This window comes from Chiloscyllium plagiosum, chromosome 15, assembly GCF_004010195.1.
Source record: "Chiloscyllium plagiosum isolate BGI_BamShark_2017 chromosome 15, ASM401019v2, whole genome shotgun sequence".
NCBI classification, from domain to species: Eukaryota; Metazoa; Chordata; class Chondrichthyes; order Orectolobiformes; family Hemiscylliidae; genus Chiloscyllium; species Chiloscyllium plagiosum.
This window is the reverse complement of record NC_057724.1, coordinates 51,369,457-51,382,331: the sequence shown is the minus strand read 5'-3', so window position 1 is coordinate 51,382,331 and position 12,875 is coordinate 51,369,457. Positions and strand designations below refer to the sequence as shown.

At 39.4% G+C, this 12,875-nt stretch overlaps 1 protein-coding gene across 3 annotated transcripts in view; it reads left to right on the top strand.

Annotated features, from left to right (window-relative positions):
* The window catches only part of thoc2 (THO complex 2), a 143,494-nt gene that overhangs the window by 121,459 nt on the left and 9,160 nt on the right, over positions 1 to 12,875 (top strand). For all 3 annotated transcript variants that reach the window (XM_043704869.1, XM_043704870.1, XM_043704871.1), the window contains 5 exons: positions 4,103 to 4,252; positions 4,585 to 4,651; positions 6,817 to 6,980; positions 9,033 to 9,103; positions 9,589 to 9,637. In XM_043704869.1, the coding sequence (XP_043560804.1) occupies positions 4,103 to 4,252; positions 4,585 to 4,651; positions 6,817 to 6,980; positions 9,033 to 9,103; positions 9,589 to 9,616 (480 nt within the window). In that variant the 3' untranslated portion in view covers positions 9,617 to 9,637. The remainder of the gene's footprint in view (positions 1 to 4,102; positions 4,253 to 4,584; positions 4,652 to 6,816; positions 6,981 to 9,032; positions 9,104 to 9,588; positions 9,638 to 12,875) is intronic.

Here is a 12,875-nt window from a genome sequence, read left to right as displayed (position 1 = left end):
TGGTAGCAGAGTGAGATGGTGTTTGTAATCCTAGAAACTAATGATCTGGGACACTGGTTCAAATCCCACTATGACCCATGGTGGAGTTTCAATTCAGTGAATTAAATCTGGAACTGGAAACCAGTCCTGGGGATGGTGACCAAGGCAACCATCATTGATTGTGGTTTTTAAAAACGCCCCATCAGGATTCACCGACATGGGAAAGAAATCTGCTGCCCCTCGCCCAGTCTGGGCCTACATGCAACTGCAGGCACCAATGGGGTCAAGTCCGAATAGCCCTCGATTCAAAGCCAATTACAGGTAGTCTGCACTGACAGTGTCCACACAACCCACGAAAGGGTGTTTTCTGTTGGAAATAAGGTGGCTGTCTTTTGGGATTTGGCTGTTAGCGAATTGGGACAGCTAAAGGTGATCAGGCCAAATGTTCAAGATGGACTCAAGTCAGATATCTAGGTTTGGTGGAGTCAAAGGTGTCAGGTTACTTATTAAACAGGATTTAAAGTAGGCTTTAATTCTTCTAATTTTTCTTGGGGTGGGGGGGGTGGATGGGAAGCTTCAGTTGCATGGAAAATTATGGAAAAAGTTAAAGGGCAGGAGGACTCTGGACAGGGTATTGAAGTTTCTAGAACAAATAATTAGAGAGTTTGGAAAGGGCCACAGATCTAACTTAGAGCACAGCAGATAAAGGAACAGCGATGAGAAAGGGGTTGGTCACCTCAGGCTGTTGTACTTAAATGTGTGCAACGTAAGAGCAACATACTTGAGCTTTTAGTGCAGTTTGATGGGTATGATAGAGACATGGCTGCAAGGGGATTGGAGCTGGGAACTAAATATCCAAGCATACACATCCTATCGCAAGGACAGGCAGAGGGTGGTCAGATTGCCTTGGTAGTAAGAATAAAATTATATAACTTGCAATCGATTTAGGGTCAGAAGGCATAGAATTTGTGTAGGTAAAGATGAAGAACTACAATGGAAAAGAAATCCTCACTAAAGTGAAATACAAACCACCTAGCAATAGTCAGTATGTGGGACAGAAAATAAATCAAGAGATAGAAAAGGCAATATTACAGTAATCATTTGGGCACTTCAATATATAGATGGTCTGGCAAAATTACAGTTGTGGATCTCAAGAACGGGAATTCATGGAATGTTGATGAGTTGGGTTTTTTTGAGCAGCTTGTGATGGATCCCACGAGGGTGCCAGCAGTTCTGGATTTGGTGATGTATATTGCAACTTGATTCGGGAGCTTAAGGTGAAGGAACCGCTATAGGGCAGAGCTGATTGGAAGGGGAGCCCAGCAGGAAAGATGTCGGAGCAGCAATGGCAGGAGTTTCTGGTGCTAAGTTGGGAGGCACAGCAGAAAGGAAGAAGAAACATACTCACGGGAGGCCATGGCAACCATAGTTGCCAAGGGAAGTTAGGGACAGCATAAAGGGAAAACATACAATGTAGTGAGGATTAGTGGGAAACCAGAGGATTGAGAAGCCTTTAAAATGTAGCAGAAGTTAACTCGATATGTATTTAGGGGTGGAGAAGATGAAATATGAGGGAAAGCCAGTCAGTAATATAAAAGAGGGTTTCAAGAGTTGTTTTAGATAGCTAAAAGGTAAGAGTGGGTATTGGACCACTGGACAGTGAAGTTGAGAAGCAAAGAAATGGTGGGACTTTCCATCAGTCTTTATAGTGGAAGATACTAGCAGCATAACAGAACTTCAAGAGTCAGAGGGTAGGAGTGAATGCGGTGGCCATCACCAAGGAGAAGGTACTGAGAATGCTGAAAGGTCTGAAGGTGAATAAATAAACTTGAATAGATAGACCAGTCCCCAGAGATCTGAAGGAGACAGCTGAGGAGATTGTGGAGGCATTGTTGGTGATCTTTCAGCAATCACTGGAGTCAAGGAGGGTCTCGGAGAATGGAAAAATGGTGAATGTAAAATCCCTATCTCAGTAGGGAGGGAGGCAGAAGATTGGAAATGATAGGCCACATAGCCTGACCTCTGCCATTGGTCAGAGTTTAGAGCCCATTATTAAGGATGAGATTGCAGAGTACTTGGAAGTGTGTAGTAAAATAAGGCTGATTCAGCACAGTTTCGTTCAGTGGAGGTTATGCCTGATGAATCTTAAAATTCTTTGAGGAGCCAACAAGACAAACGATAACTAGTGGTCATGATCTCTTTGGATTTCCGGAAGGTTTTTGACAAGGTGACGCACAAGAGACTGCTAGATGAGATAAGAGCCAGTGGTGTTCGGGCAAGATAATGTCATGGATAGAGGGTTGGTTGATTTGCAGAAGGGAGAGAGTCGAGATAAAGGGAGCTAGAATACTAGAGCACGGATGTACTGCTTAGGTTAAGGCTTTGGTCAGACTGCATTTAGAATGTTGAGAGAAACTCCAGGCTTATCTGGCCTTGGAGGAGGTCCATAGGACATTTGCAAGATTGATGGCAGGGATGAAAGACGTGTCATTTGAGGGGCTGTTGAGGACTCTGTGTCTGTACTGGACTTCAGAAGGATGAGGGGTTATTTGATTGAAACTTAGAGAATACTGAAAGGTTTAGTTAGAGTGTACGTGGAGAACATGTAGGAGAGCCTCTTACTTGAGCGCACAGCCTTACTTAAGACTAAGATAAAGAGTGTGATGTTTGGAACCAGGGCCAGGTGGAGCTCATTGACTCAGATCCTTGATTGGGTTGGCAGTTATAAACAGAAGATTCAGAAGGCCTCCTCAATCCGTGGACTGACTTTGAGCTGGCTGCATTAAGCCCCTTGCATTTATCCAAATTAAACTCAGCATGGATGAGTTGGACCAATGGATCTCTTTCCATGCTGTACATCTCTATGACTTCATAAATAATCATTTAAAGATTAAAGCTCAAATAGGACAGACGGTGATTATATAAGTAGTCCGTATGGTCATCCAGATCTAATTTCAAAAGCCATCAGATATTGTGGTGTTAAACCATGATGGTTGTAAGATTTCAGTTTCCATTCCCTGTCTGTACTGTTCATTCCTCCATCACCCCGACCCTGCTAAGAAAGGCAACCTTAAGTAGTACTCTTGGGGGAGAGGATTGAACCTGACTTAGCTGCAATGATTTTCATAGTCAGGTAGCCTACCAACATTGTCGAAGCTCTGAAAGAAGGCTAACAGAGTTAAGTTTGTTTTTCATTAGTGTGCAGTTGCTTAAGCATTGTGGCTTTATTTGTGCTGCAATTTACTACTTCTAAACAATTGGACAATACATAGTTTTGTGTTTTGAAATGTGCAACAAAATGTAAAAGAAGCATTGTGGCCTCCATTGATAGATTAACATCATGAACATGTGACAAGTCCTGGCAGGGAGGGAGTTTAGCATTTCCGTGTTTAGAATTTATCAAGGTCATTGTTTTCACAAAAATGAATTCCAACGGAATCTTCAGAGGAAATAAAATTTCTAGGAGCACCATATAATAAAAATTCTACTTGACTTTGGTTTGGTGGATGCCAATGGCCCTGGAAGTTAAATATTATGCTGTTCCCTTCAATTATGGATAGTTAATCAGAAATTTCCTGAGATAGTTGTTAAATGATGTTTTGATTAATTACTTACCATATAAAGTAGCACCTCTGAGAGTGAGTTTGGGATATGGGGACAAATAAAAATTATAAAAATTTTGCTGACAAAAGTCATGGTGAATTGATGGAATATGATTTAAAGCTTTATGTTTAAAATAAGTTTTACTATCGATCATTTGGAATATCTAGAGATTTGGTTCTGGGAATGGGGAACTTAGAAATTGGTTTAATATTAACTTTGCCAATTATCACCAATTAAACACAATTTCGGTATTCTTACTAAATCTATTTTACAGTAATCTTCAATCACAAAAATGGTTTTAAACCACTTCTGATCAGTCTTCATTTTTATAAAAGTTTTTCAATATCATCCTGAATGGAATTGCTCTTGTATACAGATGTATGTTTTTAATTAAAAGCCAACTAACAGGCAAATGTGTTCTGCATTTAGATTGTCATTGTAGGACATTGACGTTAATGGAAACCATTTAGTTCAGTTGAAATGTTATGATCATAAGTGTGCATTACATCATTTTTAACAGCACCATAGCCCGCATCACACCAACCATAGTACAGGCACACAGTCAAAGAGCAAAGAAAGGGAGGTGGAGAAGAAAGAGGTGGAGAAGTTGAGGGATCGCTCAAGAGAGCGAGAAAAGAAAGAAGACAAAGAAAGAAAAGATCGCAAAAGGGTAAGACATAAAAACATGAAAATAAAGCAAATGAAAGATTGACCGATACATATTTTGTCAGTTGTGAGTCTGCTCAAACTAAATTGGTGAATCGGTTATATTGCTTATTATGTTGAAATGTTACTTACTGTGCTGAGTATTTTTCTTTCTATTTCTGCTTTTTAACTTATCTGATGTTCGTCTTGGTATTTGAAGAAGCTTGGGTTAGGAATAGCTGTACATGTTCTGTGTTTATTTTGACTGATTTGTTTGAATAATGTGGCACCTGCAAACAATACTTGGAATGAATTTCCTTTGTTATTCTCAATTTGAATTTCGTCTTGTTCTTTCAGGATCATTCAAACAGTGACCGAGAGAACATACAAGAATCAAAAAGGCGTAAAGATGAAAATGGGACAGGTTAGCTTTAATATATGTTGTTATTTAAATTCTGAGCGCAACTTGACAAATCCAAGCTGTCTGAATGCTGCAACAGTGGAGTACATCAAACTATTATTTGAATGCTGAACATGACCAGAGTACAGAACAATGAAATAAAAATAAGGACTACTTAACCAGGAGAATAAGAAGAATTGATTGAAGGCATGGTCTAATAATTTTTCTGAAGGTGTTTAAATGGATTGGATGGGAGGGAGTTACTGTTGATAGCTTGAACCAGCTCCCTGTCAGAGTTAAGAGAAATCTTGTTGGTCAAGATTCCTTTTTAAAAGATTCGTCCATTAAAATTTGTATTTGCCCTGACCAAAATGAATCTTAGAGCAATGTAAAGTGAGTTGGAATATCGAGTACTAAGATGTCATTAAACAAATGGCTGGGAGGATTTATTCCATGATGTAAAGTTCTGAACTGAAAAACAGGTTGAACATCCTAGAATAATGACATTGATGCTTCATTCATTCCCATCAACTCCCACAGTGAATAGGTGATAGCAACAATATGAATAGTGAGTTTACATTAAACTTATGTAGCCGTTGTAATCTATCTGATTATTATTGATCCTTGCTCTTGACCATGTTTATCTTCTACATATGTGCAAAACAGCAAGTGTCACATTCTCAGTTTATTCAATGAATAGAACTTTTGGAGGCTTTTTAGGGTAGATTCAAAGACATAGTGTATAATCAATCTTAATTCACAGGAACTTGTTCATTAGATATTTATGATGAATGATAAAAGAGAATGAGAGATTCACATCCAGTATAGTATTGTTAAGGGGTGCAAAGAAGAATGAAGAACTGTATAGTGGGTCAAGTCCAGGAATGAATTTCTAAATGTTTTGAAATTTGGTTGCTGCAAGGTTTGGGCGAACTCTGTGTAGATCAGAGAAAGCAGAGCTAGCGAGTGAATTATTGGTTAAGTTGTGGTTTATATCTCTGTTTATGCAGTATTGATTCTGGCTGACTAATTGGGTAAATTCTTTGGTCTGTACCTGTGAGGAGAAGGGATAGCACTCATATCTCTGCCCTCATCAATCTTTGTGGTTACCTCCTCAAAAACTCAATCGAGTTTGCAAAATATGATTTCCCTTGCACAAAACTATGCTATCCCTAGTCATTCCTTGCCTGTCCAAATGCATATAAATCTTATCTTTCAGAATCACTTCCAAAGTGATTTAGCTTTGTGTGAATGTGAATTATGTACAGAGATTAGACAGATTAAATTTCTTGCAGATAATGTCATTGCTTGAATAAAATACCTACTCGCAAGCATTCAGCAATTTGTGCCCAAATTGTTTCTTATAATCCACATTTTGTTTTAATCTGAACAGCAGTTTCCCTTTTAAACAAAATGCAATGGACATGTTTTAAAAAAATGTCTTAAAACGTTTGTCCAGTAGACCTCGCCGACTTTTGTTTCAAAATTAGCATTCAGAGAAATGGAAGGTGAATTGTGCATATGTATAGTTATGATTTATGATACACAGTCTCCTCAAATGTGATAACTGATATATATTGCTCTTCCTCAGCTATGCCAGCAATCATAAGAAATACATTGAAATGAAAGTGCTAAATCAGTAGATTAAACTGGTAAATGCCATTACTGTTGTAAGGCAAGGAAATGTGACAGCATGGAATATATGAGCAGATATTGTTTTATGATGGTGTTTGAGATATTCGGCGAACCCAAAACAGCTCTTAACAAAGAATCAAAAGAACTGCAGATACTGGAAAACAGAAACACAGTTCTGAAGAAGAGTCACTGGACTCAAAACGTGCTTTCTCACCAGAGATGCTGCCAAATCTGCTGAAGTGTTTCAGCAATTTCTGAAAAAGAACTGTTTTGAAACAGAAACAAAAACAATTACTTGAGAGCTATAATGTGCACCTGCAGGAGAAAATTCATCAGTTTATTAACATCTCCAACAGTGCAATGGTCCATCTGTATCATATAGAAATGTTGTCCTATGTTGTGTGTTCATGTCTTGAATGGGATTTGAATCGGGAACCTTGTGATTCTTAAGGCAAGAATGTTACAATTGAAGCAAGTCTAACATTAGACTACCTCTTTTGTAAAATTTTGTAGTTAACTACCAGAGAAATGAGGATTCAATGTTTACTTAACAGGTGGCTCTGGAAAAAGGAGTAAAAGTGCAAGTCCTGCAGATTCCCCACGTTCAACTGAAAAGGAGAAAAATAAGAGTTCAAAATCTAGCTCTGGTAAAGACAGGGATAAAAATGATTCCATCAAACTAGAAAAACTAGAAAAGAGTTCAACAACAAGCAAGAAGGTATAGTCTTGTAAATATGAATGTGTGCATCCTTGATAATTGGTTATAGGATAGAATTAAGTATGCAATTTAATGTATGCCTAAGAAATCTACAAAATCTTTTCAAAGTAGCTGATCATTTCTGATCCAATGTTAATGTCAAAATATATATTTTGTTAAAATGAACTTACTATGTGTAATTTTATTGCACAGTGGACACTTTGCTAAAAAGTATGTGTTTTAGCAAGCATCTGCAAAATTAAGAAATTTTAATATGTTAAAATGCATATTGGACTTAACTTTATTGTCACTTGCACATGATTGGCCTGAAGCATTGACAGAATTGCCAACTTTTCTGAGGGATTGCTTCTCTTCTCCAGAGGTGAAATTTGATATAGCTCCAATTCTCAGAAATGAAGTAAAAGCAGAAAATGCTAAGAACAGATGATAGATCCTCCAATATCCAAAAGAAAAACTGATCTGCAGATCCCAATGTTGGACTGGGCTGTACAAAGTTAAAAATCACACAACCCCAGGTTATAGTCCAAGTTTAACTGGAAGCATTAGCTTTCGGAGCCGCTGCTCCTTCATTAGGTGATAAAGGAGCAGCGCTTCGAAACCTGTTGGACTACAACCTGGTATTGCGTGATTATTAACCAAAAAAAACTGGCATTTCATTAAATTACTCACAGTCATGGCCACCTCTTCAACTGTGGTTTATGTCGCATGCATAATACATAAGCTAAGGTTGTATCTGATGAAAGTGGTCATACAAGTTCAACTTATGAAATCTACCAACATAAATTTCTTAATGAATTTATCTGTTCAGTTGATTGGTTCACTGCTTTATTGTGAGTCAAATAAATATTGGAAAGGGAATTAAACTGAAACCAAGTTTGAGTAGTGGGCATGATCCTCTTTTGTCTCCCTTGTCTCATTGTATTTTCCAGATCTGTTTTTTCTGCCCTACTGAGCATTAACTTTAGCTCCAGTTTCTCCAGTTTATCAAATCCTACTCAGTGTTCCAGCTTATTGCACCTTCGCAAATGAGTTATCTGTCATTCTTAAGATTTACAAGGATGTTGGCAGATTTGCAGGGTTTGAGCTATAAGGAGAGGCTGAATAGATTGGGGCTATTTTCCCTGGTGCATCGGAGGCTGAGGGGTGACCTTATAGACGTTTATAAAATTATGAGGGACATGGATAGGATAAATAGACAAGGTATTTTCCCGGGGGTGAGGGAGTCCAAGACTAGAGGGTATAGGTTTAAGGTGAGAAGGGAAAGATTTAAAAGGCACCTAAGGGGCAACTTTTTCATGCAGAGGGTGATGCGTGTATGGAATGAGCTAGCAGAGGAAGTGGTGGTGGCTGGTACAATTAATTGCAACATTGAAAAGGCATCTGAGTGGGTATATGAATAGGAAGGACTTAGAGGGACATGGACCAAATGCTGGCAAATCGGATTAGATTTATTTAGGATATCAGGTCAGCATGGATGAATTGGATGAAAGGGTCTGTTTCTGTGCTGTATATCTCTATGATTCTACTCTAGAGCCACTTGCCAAGTCTGGATGTTGACGTGGGGTATTGCCTCATACTGAAAGGACAACTTTATTCTGCTGCTATATTGGCAAGTTAACTAATTTTCTGGGCATTGCTTCTTGTATTTGCAGATCATTATAATTTACCTTGAGGGAGGAAGCAGAAGGAAAGTGGGTTCTAACATTACATTCAGCATAAGGGAAGCGCTGACATGGAGGAAACAGAGCTGTCACTATTGTGAAATCTTATGGCTGTACTGAATAATAAGGATAAAGCAGAATAGTATCTTGAAGATGAGTAACTTTGATAATTAGACAGAAAAGCAATGTTTCAGTAGATGAGCAAGATTTGAAAGAAATGAGCTTGCAAAAAAAAATGCCCAGGTGGTATTGTTGGACGTGTTTGTGTGTACAGCATGTTTTTGTCAGTCATAATATTTTTTGTTTCTCCCTTAGGCAATGCAATTAATGCGACCTAGATCTGTATAACACATTTAAAGTTTGTAACACTTTTCCTTATCATATTTTACAGGAATCTAGACATGATAAAGGAGACAAAAAAGAGAAGCGTGAGAGTGGAGGTTTGAAAGAAGACAAAAAACAATATCCTTTTATTGACCCTTTGACAATTGAAATAAATTGACTCCTAATAAAAAATAGATTTATTGAAGTTTCTCCGTCGATTAAAATTTATGCTATTTTAGATATGTCCAGATTTGAACTGTCAAGTAGCTGAATAAAACATTGATGTTCTCGGCGAAAGTGAGGACTGCTGGAGATTAGAATCGAGAATGTAGTGCTGGAAAAGCACCACGTGTCAGGCAGCATCTGAGGAGCAGGCGAATCGACATTTTGGGCAAAACCCCTTCATCCTGATGAAGAGCTTTTGTCCAAAACGTCGATTTTCCTGCTCCTTGGATGCTGCCTGACCTGCTGTGCTTTTCCAGCACCACTCTCTCAACATTGATGTTCTCAGTCTGGTTTGACCAATTTAGGCCCCTAAAACAACTTCTGTTAGTGAATAAAATTCTGCCTTAAAATTCACAACATAAGGGATGTATAATTGTGATTTTTCTTAACAATCATACTCATAAATCATCAGAAAAACATAGATAATAAAGAATGACACAACTCATGGTAAGTTTGTGATTCGATTTAAGACTAAAATCAGTTTAATGTAACGTATCAATTCTTGTTTCAGTACTTATCTCGGAATCTAGTTCATTTGGAGTTTGCTTTGTTATTTCCCTGTTTCTTTCCTCGTGATGTGCACTCAACTTGAAGGCTGTTCGATCAATTTGCTAAACAGAGTGATGACAGGAATTTAGTGAATTGGGCAATGTAAGGCACATAGCAAAGGAGGTGCTAAGTATTTTAAAGTAAGGGAGCAACAGTAAATATATAATCATAATTCTGAGATAAAAGGAGATCAATTGAAATTTATTTTCTTGGGGTGCACTTTCCAATGATAAAGGGATCCAGTTTGTATTTGTTAAGCAAATCAGTAATTTAACAATAATTGGAAATGAGGCAAAACTGAAAACAAATGTAAGTTTGAGTAAAACAGTGAGATATCGTAGAACCTGTTGCCTGCAGTTCCTGTGTTATGTGGGAATTCTGGAATGCTTCATGTGCCTTGGTGAGATCATGCTGTGAAGTACCTTGTTCAGATTTGGCCTCCTTATTAAAGCAATTTGCACAAGTTTACTTAACTAATACATGGAAAAGATAGCTTGTCTTTTAAGAAAGATTTGGGAATAGTGATCACAATTCCGTAAGTGTTAGAGTACTCCCGGACAAAGATGAGACTGGTCCGAGTGGTTACTTGAGGGGAGGCCAACTATAGCAAAATTCAGCAGCAGCTGGGGAATGTTGGGATATTAGGAGCAGCTGTTTGAGTTAGTCCACATTTGATATGTGGGATGCTTTTAAAGAGACGTTGATTGGAGTGCAGGACAGACATGTCCTTGTGAAAATGAGGGATAGAAATGACAAGATTAGGGGACCATGGATCACAGGCCAGCTAAATTGTGAGACTAGCTAAGAGGAGAAGGGAAGCATACATAAGGTCTAAGCAACTGAAAACAGCCGAAGCTTTGGAAGAATATTAGGAAAGTAGGATCCTTCTGAAACGAGGAATTAAGAGGGCTTAAAGAGATCATGAAATATCTTTAGCAAACAGGATTAAGGAAAATCCCAAAGCCTTTTATTCATATATGAGGAGCAAGAGGGTAACTAGAGAAAGGGTTGGCCCACTCAGTGACAAAGGGGGGAAGTTATGAGTGGAGTCAGAAAATGGGTGAGATTCTTAATGAGCACTTTGTGTCGGTATTCACCAAGGAGAGGGACATGACGGATGTTGAGATTGGGATGGATTACTCTCCGTCAAGTCGGCATAAGGAGGGAGGAAGTATGGGGTATTCTAGAAGGCATTAAGGTGGACAAGTCCTCAGGTTCAGATGGGATCTATTCCAGATTACTGAGGGAAGCGAGAGAGAAAATAGCTGGAGCTTTAACAGATACGTTTGTGACATCCTTGAATATGGATGAAATTCCAGAGAACTGGAGAATTGCTAATGTTGTCCCCTTATTTAAGAAGGGTAGCAGGGATGATCCAGGTAATTTTAGACTGGTGAACCTGACATCAATGGTAGGGAAGCTGCTGGAGAAGATTCTTAGGGATAGGATCTATTTAAATTTGGCAGAAAATTGGCTTATCAGCAATAAGCAGCATGGTTTTCTGGACAGTAGGTCATGTATTACTAAATTGATAGAATTATTTGAGGAAGTGACAAAGTTGATTGATGAGGGAAGGGCTGTAGATGTCATATACATGGACATCAGTAAGGCATTTGATAAGGTTCCCCATGGTAGGCTGAGGGAGAAAGTGAAGTCACATGGGCTCCAGGATGTTTTAGCTAGATGGATAGAGAACAGGCTGGACAGCAGGAAACTGAGAGTAGTAGCAGAAGGGAATTTCTAAAAATGGAGAACTGTGACCAGTGGTGTTCCACAGGGATCCGTATTGGGACCACTGTTTGTGATACACATAAATGATCTTAAGGAAGGTGTGCGTGGTCTGATTAGCGAGTTTGCAGATGACACTAGGGTTGATGGAGTAGTACATAGTGAAGGGAGATGTCAGAGAATGCAGCAGAATATAGATTAGATTAGATTAGATTAGATTAGATTAGATTAGATTACTTACAGTGTGGAAACAAGCCCTTTGGTCCAACAAGTCCACACCGACCCGCCGAAGCGTAACCCACCCAGACCCATTCCGCTACATTTACCCCTTCACCTAACACTACGGGCAATTTAGCATGGCCAATTCACCTAACCTGCACATTTTTGGATTATGGGAGGAAACCGGAGCATCCGGAGGAAACCCATGCAGACACGGGGAGAATATGCAAACTCCACACAGTCAGTCGCCTGAGCCGGGAATTGAACCCGGGTCTCTGGCGCTGTGAGGCAGCAGTGCTAACCACTTTGCCACCCTTGAGTAAATTGGAGAGTTGGGCAGAAAAATGGCAGATGGTTTTGAATCCGGGCAATTGCAAGGTGATGCATTTTGGAAGATCTCATTCAAGAGCAAACTATACGGTAAATGGAAAAGCCCTGGGGAAAATTGATGTATGGAGAGATCTTGGTGTTCAGGGCATTGTACCATGAAGATGGCAACACCGGTCGATAGAGTGGTCAAGAAGGCATACGGCATGCTTTCCTTCATCGGATGGGATATTGAGTACAAAAGTTGGCAGTTATGCTACAGTTATATAACGCTTTGGTTCAACCACATTTGGAATACTGCATACAGTTCTGGTTGCCACATTTCCAAAAGGATGTGGATGCTTTGGAGAGGGTGCACAGGAGGTTCACCACGATGTTGCCTGGTATGGCGGGCACTAGCTAGGGAAGAGAGGTTAAGTAGATTAGGATTATTTTCATTAGAAAGACTGAGGTTGGGAGGGGGAGAACCTGATTTGAGGTCTACAAAATCATGAGAGGTATAGATAAGTGGATAGCGAGAAGCTTTTTCCCAGAGTGGGGGACTCAAATACTAGGGTTCATGAGTTGAAGATGAAAGGGGAAATGTTTAAGGGAGATATGTGTGGAAAGTTCTTTACGCAGAGGATGGTGGGTGCCTGGAATGCATTGCCAGCAGAGCTGGGCATGATAGCGTCATTTAAGCTGTATCAAGACAAATATGTGAATGGATAGGGAGCAGAGGGACTCAGAGCCTTAGAAAGCAGACAAGAGGTTTAGATAGAGGATCTGGATTGGTGCAGGCTTGGAGGGCCGAAGTGCCTGTTCCTGTTCTGTAATTTCCTTTGTTCTTTGTTCTAAGATTGGTCGAACTCTGTTTGTATTC